This window comes from Protopterus annectens, chromosome 7.part0 (assembly GCF_019279795.1).
Source record: "Protopterus annectens isolate FY-2018-M chromosome 7.part0, PAN1.0, whole genome shotgun sequence".
Lineage (NCBI taxonomy): Eukaryota > Metazoa > Chordata > Ceratodontiformes > Protopteridae > Protopterus > Protopterus annectens.
In genome coordinates, this window is record NC_056739.1 from 1,120,550,676 (window position 1) to 1,120,569,706 (window position 19,031).

At 41.1% G+C, this 19,031-nt stretch overlaps 1 protein-coding gene across 1 annotated transcript in view; it reads left to right on the plus strand.

Annotated features, from left to right (window-relative positions):
• SPG11 (SPG11 vesicle trafficking associated, spatacsin) overlaps window positions 1–19,031 on the plus strand; it is a 2,547,571-nt gene that overhangs the window by 2,043,976 nt on the left and 484,564 nt on the right. The window contains exon 34 of the mRNA XM_044077700.1: window positions 15,771–15,904. Within this exon, the coding sequence (XP_043933635.1) occupies window positions 15,771–15,904 (134 nt within the window). The remainder of the gene's footprint in view (window positions 1–15,770; window positions 15,905–19,031) is intronic.

Genomic DNA, 19,031 nt, shown 5'->3' on the forward strand with positions numbered 1-19,031 from the left:
AACCAAAAGAAATCACAGCTGGCACCCTGTCAACAAATTATATTCCTGGGAGCAAGCTTGAACACAGCTTCCCAGATGGCTTTCCTCACGCCAGAGAAACGGATTAATTTGACAACTTACTTCAAACTAGTGGCCACAAAAACCCTGCTATCTGCAAGTCAAATACTGCAAGCCTTGGGGTTCATGACCTCGTGCATTCTACTAATTCCATATGCAAGACTGCATATGAGGAAACTACAGTGGTATCTAAAAAGCCTATGGTGTCAACATTCTCAGGATATAGAAGCAATGATTCCTATCATACCTTGTCAATGGTTAGAATTCCTTTGGTGGGCAGAGGCCTGCCACCAAAACAAGGGACTAACATTCACTCTATCCTCTGCCGCCCAAATCCTAACAACAGACCCATCAGACTATGCATGAGAAGCTCACCAGGCAGGGAAGTGCATTCAGGGCAAATGGAACCCAAGTCAAATGCACCGGCATATCAAACAAAAAAAAATGTTAGCTGTACAGAATGCTCCGACACCCTTCAAGGACCACATTCTTCCAGGACAATTAATGGTAAAAACGGACAACACCACTGTTATGTGGTACATAAGCAGGGGGTACCCATTCCTACCCCCTCTGCAGACTAGCCATGGCTCTGTGGAACACAGCCTTGAGCTACCAAGTGCATCTACAGGCTCAATTCCTGCCAGGAAAACTAAATACACTGGAAGACGAACTAAGCAGAAATCTCATGGACCCACACAAGTGGAAACTGGAACCAAAGACTTTCAACATGTTGATAAGCAAATGTGGGAGCCCAGATATAGACCTGTTTGCCTCCCCCCAGAACTACCAATTGGACAAATTCTGCACAAGGACTCCCCACAAGCAAGCTTGGAAAGTGGATGCTCTGTCCTTCAGCTGGAAAAATCTATCAGTTGATGCCTTTCCTCCTCTGCCTCTCCTCTCCAAAGTACTACTAAAGATCAAACAGGACAAACCAAGGATGATACCGATTGCACCAGACTGGCCTCGCCAGCACTGGTACCCCCTATTGTGCAGTGTGTCACAGCTAGCCCAATGGCACCTGCCTCAGACCCCTACCCTGCTGTCACAGCAGGAGAGCCAGATTCTGCACCCCCAGCTTCAAACCCTAAACCTGGCAACCTGGCTAATTACCTAATGTCTCCGTTACCATCCCTCAGTAAACAAGTGTTGAATGTCATTTTGGAGGCAAGGAAGTCTAGTACTAGAAAATCTTATGCTGAAAAATGGAAAAGATTCTGTGCCTGGAACCAAACTCAAGGGATGGCCACAGCAGAGCCCAATTTACCTCAGATTCTTCAATACTTAACTGAGATGTGTCACAAGAGCCTTTCCTTTTCCTCCATCAAAATTCACGCCTGAGCCGTTTCAGCTCATTACAACACAGAACCACCCCTCTTTTCTCACCCACTGCTCAAGCAGTTTCTCAGAGGGCCAAAATCTTAAGACCACCCAGAAGAGCCCCAACTCCAGCCTGGGACCTTAACTTTGTATTGGAAAAACTCACTCTGCCTCCTTTTGAGCCAGCTGCAAGTGCAGAGTTAAAATTTCTTTCTTGAAAAACAGCTTTCCTTTTAGCAATCACTTCAGTAAGAAGGGTATCTGAATTACAGGCCCTTATGGCAGTGGAGCCTTTCATCATCTTTCATGCGGACAGGGTGTCCCTAAGGACCAATCCCTCCTTCACGCCCAAGGTGGTATCCAGTGTGGCTTTTAATCAATCCATTCATTTGCCAACCTTCTTTTCTAATCCATAGAACAAAGAGGAATGGATACTGCACTACTTAGATCTGCACAGACAACTTAGATTTTTACTTGGACAGGACTAAACCTCAAAGGAAATCTGAACAACTGCTGGTGGCATTTGCTGCAGGGGCAGAGGGGAAGGCTATTTCAAAGCAAACCATTTCTAAATGGATAAGCCATTGCATTCATTTCTGCTATAAACACCATGGAAAACCTATCCCACAAGGGCATTAGACCCTATTCAACCAGAGCTGCATCTACCTCTACAGCCTTTCTCAGGGGTGTCCCTACCAGAGACATTCTAGAAACTGCTACTTGGAGTTTTGTACATACCTTCACCAAGCATTACCATTTGCCAGTTTTCTCTAAATCCAGAGCTGGCTTTGCCGTTGCAGTCTTAGAGGGCCTTATAGCTGGTCCTAATGCTATCTAAATTCCTCCTCCCATCCTTAGCTTTGGGAATCTACCAAAATGTGATGACTGCAATAGTGAAACATGAAGAACATAGTACAGTTGTGTACACTTACCATAAATGTAGATGTTCGAGTGTATTCACTGTTGCAGTCCTGGTTACCCTCACTCCAGCCCCCTGACTTCTTTTGGCTATACCTCTATGCCCCTTTACTATGCTTAAAAGCTTTTTGGTGCATTTGCTTTTTTGTTGAAGGTATAACCTTATATATATAAATATATATATATAAATATATATATATATATATATATATATATATATATATATATATATGTGTGTGTGTGTGTGTGTGTATTTAATTGCTTCCCATTAGGGGGGCACCTGACATCTGGACCTGATATATACATGGATGGTAAGAGTATTTCTGCATTACCAAAGGAAGGAACAGGTTTGGAGAGGGGGGTAATTGATATGCCGGTATATCATTGGGGGGGGGGCAAGTCTTGAATGTGTGGCTTTAGCCAAGTCTCAGTGGCTGCTGCTATGTCTGGGGAGTGGAGCGATAGCCATGCATGAAATTCTGAGATTTTGTTACGTATACTACGTAAGTTTAGTGTTAATAGCAATATTTTGGTGAAGGATGTTTGAGAGGAGGTGGTTGATTGTGTAGGTCCAGGGTTAGGGTGTGAATATCTCCACACTGTAAAAGTTTGAGGAGCTGAATTGTCATGTAGTGTAAAAGGTTAGCCATATTTGTGTGCCTGGAGTTTATGTTGTGTTAATTTTATTTTGTTGGGGTGAGGAAGGTAGTGGAATTTATTAAGGTGAATGTGTAGGATGTAATGTTGGGGAGGCTATGTATGTCCAGAGGTTAAGGCCTTGGTGGATATTTTTATAGGTGCTGGTATTAGGTATAGTGGAATGAAGTGGCTTGTAGGAGTATGAATAACAAGGTGAATAGTGATGCTGAGAAGATAAAGTGGTATGGGGGAAACATAGTTTAGCTTTGTACTGGACACAGAAATTGGGTATGTAGGTAGAGATAATAAGGATGAGAAAAGAGTTAAAAGAAAATGAAGTATATATTACTGGTGAAGTTTTAGTGTGTGATAGTTTGTGTTGTGTGTTTAGAATCTGAACAGTGCTATGTGGAAATAGCTGTGCTGTGGGTGTGGAAAGTTTAGAGTTAAGTGGTATGTGTTTATTGGATGATGATGAGTGGGAGGGGCTAAGGTTGCTGTAAGTGTAAGTGATACGGTGGCGGGTGGGAATTGAGGTAGGGTAGGTGAGTAGTGTGAGCCTGAGTGTAGCAGGTAGAAACAGGCTGGGAGAGATCACAGTACCCAGAAAAAATCAGTTACTCAGATAAGTTCAGGTCTGTGATAAGGGCTGAAATATGGAGCTTATAATTTACAAATTATGAAACTTAAACAAGAAAAGAAACTGTAGTTAGAAAATGAAGTATGCAAAGAAATTACAAGTGAAGTGAAGGTGTCTTTGCCTTAGCAGGAAAAATATGTTTTAATAAGAAGTTGAGAAGGAGGTAAGCTTAGATTAATTGTTGGTGTGGGCTGGGTGCTGCTGCGAGTATCCTGGATTGTTGTGCACGCCACAAATAAAATGAGTCAGTAGTGAAACGTAACATGTGCAGGGTTATAGATATCTACAGTACAGTTAATAGAAATACTTTAGTTCCCTTGTTCTGGAGTCTGTGGGGGGGATAGGTTTTTAAAGTCAGCAAGAAGATGGTCGAGGCAGTGGCATTGCAGAACTGAAATACAATTAATGGAAATACTTTAGCTCCATTGTTCTGGAGTCTATGGGAGGGGAAATAGGTTTTTAAAGTCAGCAAGAAAATGGTTGAGACAGTGGGGTTGCACGACTGAGTGATGAGCATACCACACTAGGGATGGGTTAGGGATGCTGTAGCACCTATGGAAAAATTGAAAATATATCCTTCTTTTCACTGTTGCAGTATTTGGTACAGAAGAGATGCCCCACCCTGGGCATCCTATCATTCAGCCAGTGGAAAGAATCTTAAAAGAGATCTTATGTGCACTGTACATCACATTTATGCTCCCAGCATAGAACGTAGGGCATAAAAGGGACATATGGATCCAACTACCCAGAACTGAATTGCCCCAGAAGAGAACAGTTGTCATAAGACAAAAGAGTCCATGCACATCCAGAAGGAAAAATGCAGAATGAACAAGAGGTGGTTGGAGGGAGAGAGTGAATACTGCAACATTGAAGAGAAGGACATCTACTGTTATGGTAAGATTTTACACAACTGTACTATGTCCTTCTATATCACTGTTGCAGTTTTCACCGCAGAAGGGAGAGTAAATAAAGCTCAAGAACAAAATGGGAGGTGGAAGGCTGAGAAGAGCCCTCAAGAGACCCACACAAAATGGTTTCACCAAAACCTGCTCTGGCACAAGAAAACATATCCAACTTGTAATGCTTAGTAAAGGTATGCACAGAAGACCAAGTAGCAACTTCAAGAATGGAATTGGTGTCCAACCCCTTCAAGAAGGCATCAGAAGAGTCAACAGCTCTAGTGAAATGAGTTCTAACAGAAGCAGACAGAGATTTGCCATAAAAAAGAGGAACTAAAGGAAATGGCCTTAAATATCTAGGAGGAGGTGGTTTGCTTAGAAACAGACAAACCCAAAGACCTGGGATGAAAGGAAACAAAAAGCTGATCGGACTTGCAAATAGACCTAGTTTTATCCAAATTGCACCTGAGCAGTCTGTGCAAATCCAAGGTATGCAGGACCCTCTCAGTAGCAGACTTAGATGAAGGGAAAAGGGAAGAGAGTTGTACCGATTGATTCAAGGACAATTCATTGACTACCTTGTGCATAAAAGAAGGATTAGTATTGAAGGGGCATCCTGTTCCTGTGAAAAAACAAAAAAAAAGGAGGCATGGACATAAGGGCCTAGAGCTCAAAAATCTGCAGAGCAGAAGTAAGAGCCAGCAACAAAACAGTCTTCCAGGTACAATGTTGTAAAGAAGCTGGAGTCATTTTTTTCAAAACAAAATTAAGGTCCCAAGGAGGAGGAATAGGGTTTCTTAGAGGCCGGATATGCAGGATGCCAATAAGAAATTGCTTGACTCAAAATAAGAAGTCAAATGAGGATTGAAGGTCAGACAAGCAGAAATTGCTAACAAATGGGCCTTCACAGAAGAATAGGCCAAGCCATACTGGAGCAACTCACACAAATGAGAGAGGACCAGAGAAAAAGGGTCCTGGTTATGAGCATAGCATCAGACCAAAAAACTCTTCCATTTGGACATATAAGATTTTCTGGTTGAGGGTTTCCTTGCCTCCTGTAGCACTCTGAGCAAGTCCTCAGAAAGGAAGTGCCTGAAAGGATCAGTCACAATGTCATTTGCAGAGTGGACAAGTGGGGATGGATGAGAGACCCCCCCCCCCACTGTCCTGTGTGAGGAGATGCAACCGGTGAGGTAACTTGTGATGATTGCCCCTGACCAGATGCATTAAGAGGGGTAACCAGTGCTATCATGGCCAAGAGGGAGTCACTAGCAAGATTTCTGGGGAGTCTAGCTGAATCTTCTGCAGAAATCTTGGAAGTGGAGGAAGAAGAGGCAAAGCATAAAAAACTCCCCTTGCATGAAAAGGATAGGGCGTCCATCTTCCAGGCCAGATGGCATGGCACTGTGAAACAGAAGAGAGGAAGCTGCCTGTTCAGAGGGGATGCAAAAAGATCAATCTGGGAAGTGCCCCACTGATAGACAATGTCCAGAAACTTCTCTGTCTGAAGCATCCATTCGTGAGCTTGTGTTTCAGATCTCCTCAGACAATCTGCCACAAGATTATGCTCTGAAGGAATGTATGCCGCCTAAAGAGTTAACTAATAACTGATAGCCAGTTTCTAAGCCTGAAGTGCCATCCTGCAGAAGAGTAAGATTTTGTGCCCCGCTGCTTGTTGATATACCACATCACTGTAGTGCTGTCTGTGTACACCTTCAAGGAGCCCGGAGAGAACTTGAGGCAAAAAGCCTGAATGGCCATAATCAGGGCCCTCATCTTTGTGATGTTGACATGGTCTGACTTATGATGGGGAGGACAAAGACCATGAACTTTCAGATGACCAAGAGATTCCCCTCACCCCATGTCCAAGGCATCGGTGAACAGCTTTTGAGAAGAGACTAGAGGATGAAAGGGCTGGCCTGGGTTGAGAGCAAACTGTTGAATCCACCACTTGAATTCATCCTTGAGACAGGGAAGGAGAGGTACACTGAATTTCAGAGGGTGACGATGCTGGAGCCAAACCAACTTGAGGTACCATTGACTCTTCCGCATATGCAGTCTGGCAAGAGAAAGCATCAGAATAGAAGAGAGCATGAATCGTAGAACCCAAAGAAACTCCCTGGCTCACATGTCAATCAGGGGAAGAAGAGACTCAAAGAAGGCTGTCCACGACAATACCTTTGGAGGTGGAAGAGAGGCTAACATGGGCACTGTTTGAATCCTGCAGCCCAGATGCACATAAGCCTGAGAGAGAGAGTCAGGAAGGACATTTGGAAGTTGATAGTAAGCCCCAGACTTTGAAGAGAAATGGTGAACTGCAGGCCCTGCAGCAATCGACTGGGAGAAGATGCCTGAAGCAACAAGCCATCTAGATAGGGAAAAATCTGAATGTGTTGGAGCCTGCAGAAGGCAGTTACAGGAGCTAGGCATTTTGTGAATATCCTTGGGGCAGAAGAGAGCCCAAAGGACAAAGCTGAGAACTAAAAATAAGAGGAAGGCACAAAGAAATATAAAAACTTCCTGAAGAGAGGGTGAATAGGGATATGAAGGTGTAAGTATCTTTCGGATCCAAGGACACCAGAAAAGCCTGGTGTAATGAGAGGAAACAGTTTGAAGAGTAAGCTTCTGAAAAGAAGGGATCTCAAGAAAGATATTGAGCCAGGAGAGATCCAAAATAGGTCTCCATGTGCCCTCCCTTCAACCTCCCTTCAAGGAACCAAGAGCATCCTGGAAAAAAAGAAAATCCCACTTGGAAAGGGGGAACGGTTGAATGGTCCCTTGGTTCAACAGGGACCCTAGAACCTCCAAGAAAAGAGGAAGTTGCTATAGAGGAGGTTGAGGAAACCCAGAAAAAGGAGAGAGAAATTTCCATACCATGAAGTAACCCTGAAGTTGATAGAAAGAGCCCAAGAGTCTGAAGTGAAGAGACTCCAATTGGGAAGACAGAGGAAGAGACGAAGGGACAGAGAAACCTGGTCTAAAGCCAGGGGGTGGGGTTAGTGAATTGTCAAAGAGAAGCAGGCTTGTCAGATAAAGGAGGATTCTGGGCCATAGAAATCTGACAAGCCTTAGCAGAGTGGGCCCGACTTCCACCCTTCCTGCCCTTAGAGGTGTAGCAGGGTTGCCTGCAAACAAAAGCAGACCTAGAAGAATAATTCCTCTGAAACTTAGGGTAAGGAGATAAAATATGTTTAAGGTCTTGCAAGGCTTTGCCTTTCTCTTGAAGAGACTTAAACATATCTGCAGCAGCAGTCCCAAAAAGATGAGTATTATCCAAAGGAGCATCTGTAAATCCATGTTTGTGGTAGGTATTATATATGTCTAGGCATAAGTAAGGAGCCTGTTGGGGGTTCAAAGAAAGTGTCCTTGAGGATCAGTCTTTGCTTTCCTCCAGTGGTGTTTTTTGATATCTGAAGCAGTCTATTTGCCACCTGTTGTTTTGGGTTTTTTTTAACCAGCAGCTCAAATTATACTTCAGGAGACTGAATGATCTTCACCAAATACGTATCTTTTCCTCATTTGTTCTAGGTCAGGAAAGAAACATAACTTCTCAACTGTCCAGATTTTTCCCTCATTTTTTTTATGTGGCCCTCATAAAATTTGTTTTTCTGGAAAATCTATGAGGATTGAAATCACTAAATAATGATGTACATTTGAGTTTCAGATTTCATATCCCTGAGAAAAATGCATGCTAACACAAATCTTGTTATTCTAACAGCTTTCTATGTTTATACAAGCAATATTTAAAATCTGCACCTATTTCTTGGACCCCTTGTCCCCCCCATTATTTCAGCTTTGTCCAGATTTATCATACTAAGAGGTTAAGAGGTATGGGAGTAAGCTACTAGCCAAACTGGCTTTGTCAAACTTGCTGGCTTAAATTTTTAACCCCTGAGAAGCTTATTGGTCCCTTTCTAAAAGGAATAGCTGCTCGTCTCTGAAATGAGTTCACAGCAAATATTTTGCCTGTGCCATTTGGTTATTGTTGCAGAGCATTACAAAGCAGTGTAGTTGCATCATAGGATTCATCACCCCTTCAGCAAATCTGCACTGTATATCACCTTTTCTTAAACATTTCTTCATCTCTGCTTGTTTATGTCCTCCTAGATTTGTAAACTCTTAGGGAATCTTTCTGACTGTAATCATTTAAGAAATCATACGAAAGTAAAATGATACTGATGTGTAAGTTCTCAACATTTTCATAGACACAATAAAAGTGAGTGTAAGACAGTGATTGTTAGTTTATGTTTCTGACCAAGCTGATCAAATTCTGTAAGGTCTTGTTTGCATTTTTGTGACCACAGGTAGTCAGCAGATTAACAACGTCTCCCAGAGATCAACATGCAAGTAGAACGTAAATGTCCTACTGCCATGATGTCATTTCAATAGTGCATCTGTCAGTACTAGTTTCATGGGTTATTCTCACTTTTTGGCTGCTAATGTGATGAAGCCAGTGACAACTGTACATTTTTAACTGTTTGGGAACTTCGGCCTGGTGAAGAACCAGGGCAGTACTGTATTTTCATTTTGCGTCTCTTACTGTGGCAATATTTATTGAAAATTGAGAACTATCCATTTCTTTTTATGGTTGAAGTTATCCCAGTCTTGCAGTACTTGCCCAGTGAAGGTTCAGATGCAGATCCATAGCTATCATTACTTTTGGGTATTATCAGTTTAGTTAAAGCTGCCTGCTGTCAAAGAGCAATTCCACATCCTCAGCTAAGACATTCTGGTTAGGAGACATTTGCCTGCTGGTAAAGGTCCCTGAAGAACTCTGTTATTGTGAAATCTTTGGACTCGGTAAAGAGCAGAAACCATTTTGTTTTTTCATGTGTAACTTCTGCTTGTGAAAGTCCAAGGACTGTTTTAATTGTCTGTTTGGTTACATAATGAGAATTTAGGAAGAGATTCCCGTTGTCTGACATATTTTCATGTTTCGATATGCTTTTTGTTTGCCCAACATAATGCATCATGCCAGTGTTACAGCATTGTGTGAGACTTTTAAAAACAAACAAACAAGGTTTATTAAATTGTTACATTGTCTTTTGTTAATTTAGTTTTCGAAAATAGTTTCAAGTGCTTCAGGGTATCTATCCCGCTTATACAGACCAGTACAATTGTATTATATAGTTTATGCTTACATTATCGTCTTTTAATACACCAGTATTTTTGTATAAGCAGTAATATTAAATGTTTTGGTTCAGATTTACAGATGTGATTCATATGATAAAAAGACTCTTGTCCTTCATTTGAACAGTTTTTTTTTAAATGTGTCATTCCACCTATATGTTTCTTCTAGTAATTTATGTTAGTAGTCTAGAATGACACTTCTATATTGTTAGAGAGAGTTTGGTTGTAATTGTATGGTATGGGAAGATGATGCAATGTTAAGACATTTGGAGGCATTTTCACAGTTTGTAGTTGTAATCTGTTACAGTATATTGTCTGACTTATCTAGACATTTCTGAAAGCCACAATGTGTAGACTTTATATTTACCCCTTTGAGACAGGTAATTATGCATGTTCTTCGTCTCACATTGCTGCAGTCATAATCTGTGGGTAGTCCTCTGTCGGCCCGAATACCAAAGTGTTAGGCTGGCGTCGGTCTTGGGCGCTCAGAACTGACGTCAGTACGCAGTGGTACTTAAGCGCATGACCAACGCCATATCCTCAGTCTTTCTTGCCACATGGTCCGAAGCAGAAGCAGCGTTTGCAAGTGCCGTTCGGCGTCCTGAAATTTTCGTTTTTCGAGTTTCAGACCGAAGACCAAGTTGGGCTAAGTACCCCGTTGGGGAATATTTTTGTCTTTTCTTGCCTCAGTTTTTCCAGATGTCAGAAAAAGTTAATAATTGTATTTCTTGTGGGAAACAGATACCTCATAGGGACTATCACTCTCTCTGTATTCCTTGCTTGGGGCCTGAGCACGATGTAGACGGGTGTCGCTTTTGCGCTAGATTTAATAAGCGCACCATTAAACGCAGATTAGATTGTGCTAGGCTTGTTTTCGGTAAGCGGTGTAACTACAACATGCCGTCGGATTCTCCGACGCCCGCTACCGCAAAGAAGCGAAAAGATAAATCGTTAAAGTCTAAACAGGATGAGTCATCCGTTGCGGACGCCGGTTCTATGGAATTTACGGTTGAATCTGTGGATCCAGCCGAGGTCTCGGCTGAATCACAGGGGGAACCTTTAATTTTACAGGAATTGGCCTCTCCGGAGTTAGGTCAGGCCGAGGGGGCTTCTCAAGTTTCTGTAGTCCCATCATTACAAAAGGTTATTAGGCCTTCTTCTTCTGTCACCAAGGGCTCTGCTAAAGCTAAATCTTGGCTTTCTGGTACAGGCAGCAGCCCTGGTTCTTCGGGCTCTGTTCCTAAAAAACATATGTTGAAAATGGCAGAGGATTTGATTACCTTAATCAGGGGTTCTATGCCCCCTCCAGACAAGAGGCCTAGGATGGAGACAGATGTGGAGGGATTGGAGCATTCCTCAGATTTTTCTGAGTCTTCAGCTGAGGACATTCAGGATTTTCCTCCCTATTCTGATTCGGATGCAGAGGATTCCTGTCCTTCTGCTTCTCCTCCAGAAGATTTTTCCTTTTCTGAAACCCTACATTCCATGAGGGAGCATTTCAAGTGGGAAGGTCAGGATTTTTCAGATTCTCGTAAGAAGCTTAGGGAATTTTTGTTTTTGCCACAACATAGACCTTTGGCTATTCCCCCTGTTTTAGATGTTGTTCAGGATGTTTTTTCTGAAGCTTCCCTTAATCCTGATTCTTTACCCCCTGCCCCTGTCAAGCCAGATAGGTATTATAGAGTTCCAGAGGCTCATAAATATTTGTTTGAGTCCTAGAGCTGACCCGGAAACTATTAGTCAAGGACCTAAGGGTGTCAGGGCTTCGGTAGTTAAGAACCCAGTACCTCTGGATAAAGATTCTAGGGCTTTGGATAGGTGGGGTAAGAAAGTGTATACCTCCTCCACGCTAGCTATGAGGGCTTTAAATTGCCAGTTTCATATGCTGAAGTACCAGAATTTTCTGTTAGGTCAGTTGAAATCTAAGGTAGATGCTTTAGCTGAGGGTATAGAGTGTAAGGCATTGCAGGACTTAGTTCATGCCTCAGATCAGGTTGGTAAGCATTCCCTGCAATGTGGCTTTGATGCTCTTCAGGCTTCCTCCAGGGTGGCTGCCTCTGGTTCAGTTATTCGTAGGCATGCCTGGCTTAAGGATCAAAATTTGTCAGAGCATGTTAAAGCTCGAATTTTGGATGCCCCTCTACAATCTGAAGTTCTTTTTGGTTCTCCTGTGGAGTCAGTTTTGAAAAAGATGGAAGACAAAGCTAAGTCCATGCAGACAGTTAAGGAATTTTTACAAGTGCAGCCACCTAAGTTTAGCAGGAATTGGCCTGCAAAAGGTTGGTCTTACCCTTCCGAGTTTCAGTCTAGGGGCAGGTCTAGACATGCTAGGGGCAGAGCTCATGCTCAGGGTTCTTTCAGACCTAGGACTTGGAGTTCTCCTGCACAATCTTCTGGTGAGGGCAGGGGTCAGCCTTTTCGTATACAGACCCAATGACCTGTATCTCCAGCTGCCAGACTCTGCCTGTCTGGCAGCTCCTCTAGGAGGAAAGTTGGCACTTTTCAAGCAAAATTGGCTTTTGGTCACCCAGGACAAATGGGTGCTGGACATTATAAATCAAGGCTACAAGTTTTATTTTCACACCTTGCCTCCTTTCAAAGGCATGCCGGATGTACCTCATCAGCAAAGGCTGGAGGCTCACAAACAGATTTCTTTGCTTTTACAAATGGGGGCGATCCAGGTGGTACCTCCGTCAGAAGTAGGCCTGGGATTTTATTCTCGTCTATTCCTTGTGCCAAAGAAAGGAAACACTTGGAGGCCAATTCTGGATTTGTCCATTCTCAATACATACCTAGACATTCCAAAGTTCAAGATGTTAACTTTACAGCAACTTCTACCTCTTCTAGGCAAAGATCACTGGATGGTAACTCTGGATCTCAAAGAGGCTTATCTTCACATTCCTATCAGGCCCAGCTGCAGGAGATTCCTGCGTTTTCGGGCTGGTACTTTTCATTATCAGTTCTCTGCATTGCCCTTTGGCTTATCTACTGCACCCAGGGTGTTCACAAAGGTCCTGGCTCCTGTGATAGCCTTCTTAAGACTAAGAGGAATACAAATTTATCCTTATCTGGACGATTGCCTGATTCTTGCTCAAGACAAAGTCAAGTTACTTCAACATCTACAGTATGTAATGGCAGTTTTAAGGTGCCTAGGGTATTCTGTGAACGAAACAAAGTCCAGTCTAGTACCCTCTCAGGACATGTGCTTTCTGGGTGTGAGACTGAATACAGCCTCTCAGATGGCCTTTTTGACCCCGGACAAACAAAGAAATCTTCACCTGTACTTCCAGCAATTATCCCTAATGTCCAGGCTGACTGCAAGGACAGTCCCTCAAGCCTTGGGGTTCATGGCATCTTGCATTCTGGTACTTCCCAATGCCAAACTGCATATGAGGAAGCTACAATGGTATCTCAAAAATGTATGGACTCAACACTGCCACGATTTGGACACTGTCATTCAGATTTTACCTTGCATCCAGAGGGAATTCTTGTGGTGGGCTCAGGAATGTCACCTAAACAAGGGACTCTCTGTGACCCGACCAGAGGCGAGTCAGATCTTAACGACGAATGCCTCAGACCTGGCTTGGGGAGCACACTTCAATGGGAAATGGGTTCAAGACACGTGGCCTCCCAGACTACAGCATTTGCATATCAACATGAAGGAGATGTTAGCAGTACAATTTGCTCTGATGGCCTTCAAGGATTTACTTCAACCAGGACAGGTGTTGATTCAAACAGACAACACAACTGTTATGTGGTACATCAACAAGCAGGGGGGAACCCATTCTTACCCTCTTTGCAGACAAGCTATGATTTTGTGGGAGACTGCTCTGAGGTTGCACATCACTCTTCAAGCACGGTTTCTGCCAGGAGCACAGAACTCCTTAGCAGATGTTTTGAGCAGAAAAATTGTGGATCCCCACGAGTGGAAATTGGATCCTCATGTATTCAAACAGTTGACAGTGGCTTGGGGAACTCCAGACATAGATCTGTTCGCTTCTCCACTAAATTTCCAACTGCCAAAATTTTGCACAAAGATGTTTCACCCAAAAGCTTGGAAAGTGGATGCTCTATCTTTCAGTTGGAACAACCTTCACGTGTATGCTTTTCCTCCTCTGCCTCTCCTTCCCAAGGTACTCTTGAAAGTCAGACAGGACAAGCCTTGCATGATTCTAATAGCTCCAGATTGGCCACGACAGAACTGGTATCCTCTGCTGAGGAGTTTAATACAGGAGCCTCCTTGGCCTTTGCCACCAATTCCACACCTGTTGTCCCAGGCAAGCAATCATTTTCTCAATGTCAGGGTACAGTCCCTGCATCTGACAGCCTGGCGTATTCTGTTTTAGATCCTGGGGGGGTCTCAACTTCCTCAACAAGTTTTGAATGTCATTTTGGAAGCCAGGCTGCCTAGTACTAGAAAAGTTTATGCTGATAAATGGAGGAGATTTTTTCTTTGGAGCACAGCAAAGAGCTTTGATGTTTCAGTGCCTAATTTGAGTTTTACACTCCAGTACCTTACTGAATTATTAGACAAGGGTTTGTCTTTCTCCTCGGTGAAAGTTCATGCTGCAGCCATTTCTGCTCACTATGATTGTGACCCTCCTTTGTTTTCTCACCCTCTGTTCAAGCAATTTCTTAGAGGGGCAAAGAACATAAGACCCCCACGTAGAGCTCCTACTCCTTCCTGGGATCTCAATTTTGTGTTGGAAAAGCTTACTTTACCTCCTTTTGAACCTGCAGCTACATCTGAGTTGAAGTTTTTGTCTTGGAAGACTGCTTTTTTGTTGGCCATTACGTCTGCTAGGAGGGTATCTGAATTGCAGGCTCTCATGGCAGTTGAACCCTTCCTGATATTCCATAAGGATAGGGTGTCCTTGCGTACTAACCCTACTTTTATGCCTAAAGTTATTTCTAATGTGGCCTTAAACCAGTCTATTCATTTGCCTACTTTTTATGCTGATCCCCAAAATAAAGGAGAAAAAGTCTTGCATTCTTTGGATATTCACAGGCAGCTACGCTATTACTTGAGCAGAACTAAAGAGTTCAGGAAGACTCAACAGTTATTTATTTCTTTTGCTTTGGGTTCACAAGGGAAAGCTGTTTCAAAGCAAACCATTTCTAAGTGGATTGGACATTGCATTGCTTTTTGTTATTCTCATCATGGAAAGGATGTTCCGGCTGGGATCAGACCTCATTCCACCAGGGCTACTGCCACATCTACTGCCTTTTTGAGGGGGGTAGCTACTAAGGATATTTTGGAGGCAGCTACTTGGAGTTCAGTGCACACTTTTACCAAACATTACCATCTCCCTCTTTATTCCAAGTCTAGGGCTGGGTTTGCCACTGCAGTTTTACAGGGCATGTTAGCAGCTCCTAATGCCTTTTAGTTATGCCAGCCTCCCTTTACCTTTGCTTTGGGATTCTACCCACAGGTTATGACTGCAGCAATGTGAGACGAAGAACATAGTACAGTTTTGTACCTACCATAAATGTAGATGTTCAAGGATCCACATTGCTGCAGTCCAATTTACCCTCCCTCCTTCCCCTCTATAGTTTGGGGTTGCTGTGTTTTGGGATAATTTTTATTTTTTCTATGTTGGTTGTTGGGTATTTTCTTTTTTGGCTATGGCCTTTCCTTTTTAGGCCTTCTGACATCTTGGGCAAGAAAGACTGAGGATATGGCGTCGGTCATGCGCTTAAGTACCACTGCGTACTGACGTCAGTTCTGAGCGCCCAAGACCGACGCCAGCCTAACACTGTGGTATTCGGGCCAACCGAGGACAGCGGACTACCCACAGGTTATGACTGCAGCAATGTGGATCCTTGAACATCTACATTTATGGTAGGTACAAAACTGCACTTTTATTCTTCGCTGTCTGAAAACAAGCAACGTGTGAGATTTTAGATGTCATGTTCTTATTTGCTAGTATAGCATAGCTTTCTAGACCAAAAAGGATTGTACAAATGTAATAAATTGTGTAAGCTGGGATAAAGATACAGTTCTGATAAACACACAGCTGCTTATGGCTTTAAGAAATGTAACATTTTGGATTTTGGGTTGTGTCATACTAATTTTTTTTTAACTGCTGTAGTCTAAAGAAATGAAACAGTTTCTGCATGATCCTTTATTAGTACTAACTTACAATGTTTTTTTCCCCCATTTACAGCTGTAGAACTTCTCATCCTTGCTCATGACTGCTTTACCGCCACATGTCACATGGAAGGAATTGCTAGGGTACTGGATGCTGCCCGCCACCTAAGCCACGATCATTTAACTCCTAATGAAGAGTACAGTCTCATGGTATATGAATTTAATTAGTAAAATAATTTTCTTCTAAGAATAATATTTTAAAAGTGCATCAACTGTGATGTAGCTGTACTTCTGTATCAGTTATTTCAGTTATGTTCATTGTGCCTGTCAACTACTTTTGACTTGCAATGTAATCTGCAAGAATCCCAAACTGTAACATGCAGTGAATGCATTACATATTGCTTTGTCTTTTCATGTCATTGAAAATATTACCACAATACTGCATTTTTTTCATAAGTCTTTTAAGAAAGTGAATTTTACAAAACACATCTTGTTAAAATAATTTTATGAGATTGGCTAGCTCACCTCCAAAATTTTTCTCCAACTAGCTGTGAGCTACTAATATTCATCATTCAGTACAAGTAGTTCTAAATTTGATTTCCTCTGTCTTAGCCCCCCCCCCCGCCTGTATACTGTACAGTACTGAAAATGTTAGAAGTTATTTAACTCCTTGCTTCCTAGAGTAGTAATAGTCATTGTTAGAGTTGCTGTGTATCCTGTAGAGTATACCCATGTTTACAGGAGATTTTTCTATACACCTGAAACAGGTATACTTGTCAGTGTTTTCACGGTCTAATTTCTGAAGTCCTGGTACAGATGCGTGCCTAAAACTAAGGCAGCTAGGTGGCTTTTAAAAGTTGATGTGATTTGCTAAATGTGCATAATGAAATGCTGAGCATGTGATGTACAGAGATGGAGTTATTAGGGAGTATTAAGGAAAGTTTACAAAAAATTATGAAAACCATTCAGTATTTTCCATGTCTGCATGGGAAATGGAGTGTGATATTTTCTTACTGTGGTAGGTGGATGTTAGCAAAAAAAATTACATTAAAACATGGTGAGGAATGTGCATTCTGAGATATAAATGTTTTTTGGTAAAACAGTTATGACTATTAGTTCTGTTTTCTGTACTGGATTAATTTCTTTTTTTTTTCAGTAATGTTTGTTTATTTTTACAATATAACAGATGAGAAATTGAGATGTTGCATATACAACTGGAAATAATTGGATGTTACACAAATGTTCTGCATTCAGGTTAAAACACAAGGAAGTAAATCAAACAAATAATCTTATTTACACTATATACATAGATGCTTCCACAATTCAACAGAATACAACAGGTTATTTCAGTATGCTTAATATAGGTAAATTCTTACAAGCAAATAACTATTTCTGTAATTTATGAATGTGAGATGATGTGAGAATTCTTAATTATGATGGAGTAGTTTTATATGTGGTAATTTATGCAAGTGTGATATTAAAAATCTGTTCCCAGAGTTTGTAAGATTTAATATTTTGGGTTCCTTTGTTAATTGTTATTTTATGGGCTAGTATATGTTTAATCGCCAATACTCTAAAGCTCTCCCAAGAGTTCTTGGTTGGATTAAGCCAGTTGGTAGCTATATAAAGTTTCATTAAAAGGAAAATATTGACCAGGATGATTGTTTGTTTTATGGATATGTTATTTGGAGGGATGTGTAGTATCATAAATTTCCAGGTGAGTGTAGATGTTTGATAGCCTGTCTTTTGCAGTTGCAATTTCAGGGAATTCCAAAGTTTGAATACACATTTACAGCTCCAGAACATGTGGAATAGGTCAGCAGCTTTATCTTTGCAATGTGGGTAGGTTGGGGAGTTATTAGAGTTAAATTTGTGTAAGATAGTAGGTGTGTAGTATGCATTATTATATATCATGAGTTGGGTAAAAGCCAATTTTTGAAGGGATATAGATTTTATTGTTAAGTTGATTGCTTGAATCAATTTATAATCATCAGTGGATGGAATGTTTTTCCTCCAATAGTCGGATATGAGTATATATTTCTGGAATTTAATGTCTTTAATCGTTTTGTAAGTACATGAAGTATATTTTTTGTTTAGGAGGAGAGTCTTCCAAAGTGAGTTACAAGTTGCTATGTCTTCATTATTAATGATGGTGTTATGGAGATAACTCGTACACAATTCTTTAATCTGTCTCAGTATCAGTAAATATGATTTGGGGAGGTTCAGTTGGTTTCTTAATTCTTGGACCGAGCAATTTAAGTATGGGTATATGTCTTGTATGGTTATGTTTATTAGACAAGGGAAGTGTTTTAGATCTAACTTCTGATTGTTAATTTTAAGGTTAGGGTTTTTATATAAGGGTTGTAATAACATCATGGCTTGTATCAGGTTTAATGATTTAAATAGTTTTTGTGTTAATACGATGGAGTGTTTAACAGGTTCTATTAAATTATAGGATTTCGTTAGGTTGGTGTTTCGAAATGGTAATGCTTTAGGGTTTAGATCCAGGCTTTTGGCATGGTTTTGGTATATTTTTAACCAGTGTGGGTACCATGATTCTACTGGATTAATTTCATAAAAGCTGCATGATCTACAGGTAAATGTTGTCATCTTATACAAAACATTAAGGCAATTTTCAGTGAAACTTTGTAGATTAACATTATTTGAAAATACTGTAAAAGCATGCATAATTTGCAGTGTCTATCCCCAAATAGTCATACACCATTGGAAGGCTCTTGCACAGTTAAAGAATTCTGTCACTGATGTCTTGGATTTACCTTTCACACTTACTGTGACATAACCCTTCGTTTGACCATAACACCTGTAATTAAAAAATATATACCGATTAATCTCTCCACATTCAAAGGGGCATTCCAATTTTAGCACAGGCATCTGTGCTATTGGCCTATTTTTCTAGCTGCACTGTACTGTTGGCTTTTTGAACAGAATAACACAGTGCAGCTATAACAATAGATCATTACCATAGGCAGCTATGCTATTACTGTATATATATATATATATATATATATATATATATATATATATATATGTGTGTGTGTGTGTGTATGTATATATATATATATATATATATATATATATATATATATATGTATATATATATATATATATATATATATATATATATATATAAACTTTTTCTTTCTTTGTAACTGTTGTCAGCACATTTCATAAAATTGCACAATTCTTGCCTTCCCTAAAACCTTACTCCTTGTGAACATTATTCTGCATGGATTGTTTTCACAAAGTCCATTTATTTCTGTTTAATTTGCTGTTTTACTATTCAAATGAGCCCTTTCCCATTTCTTTTATCTCATTT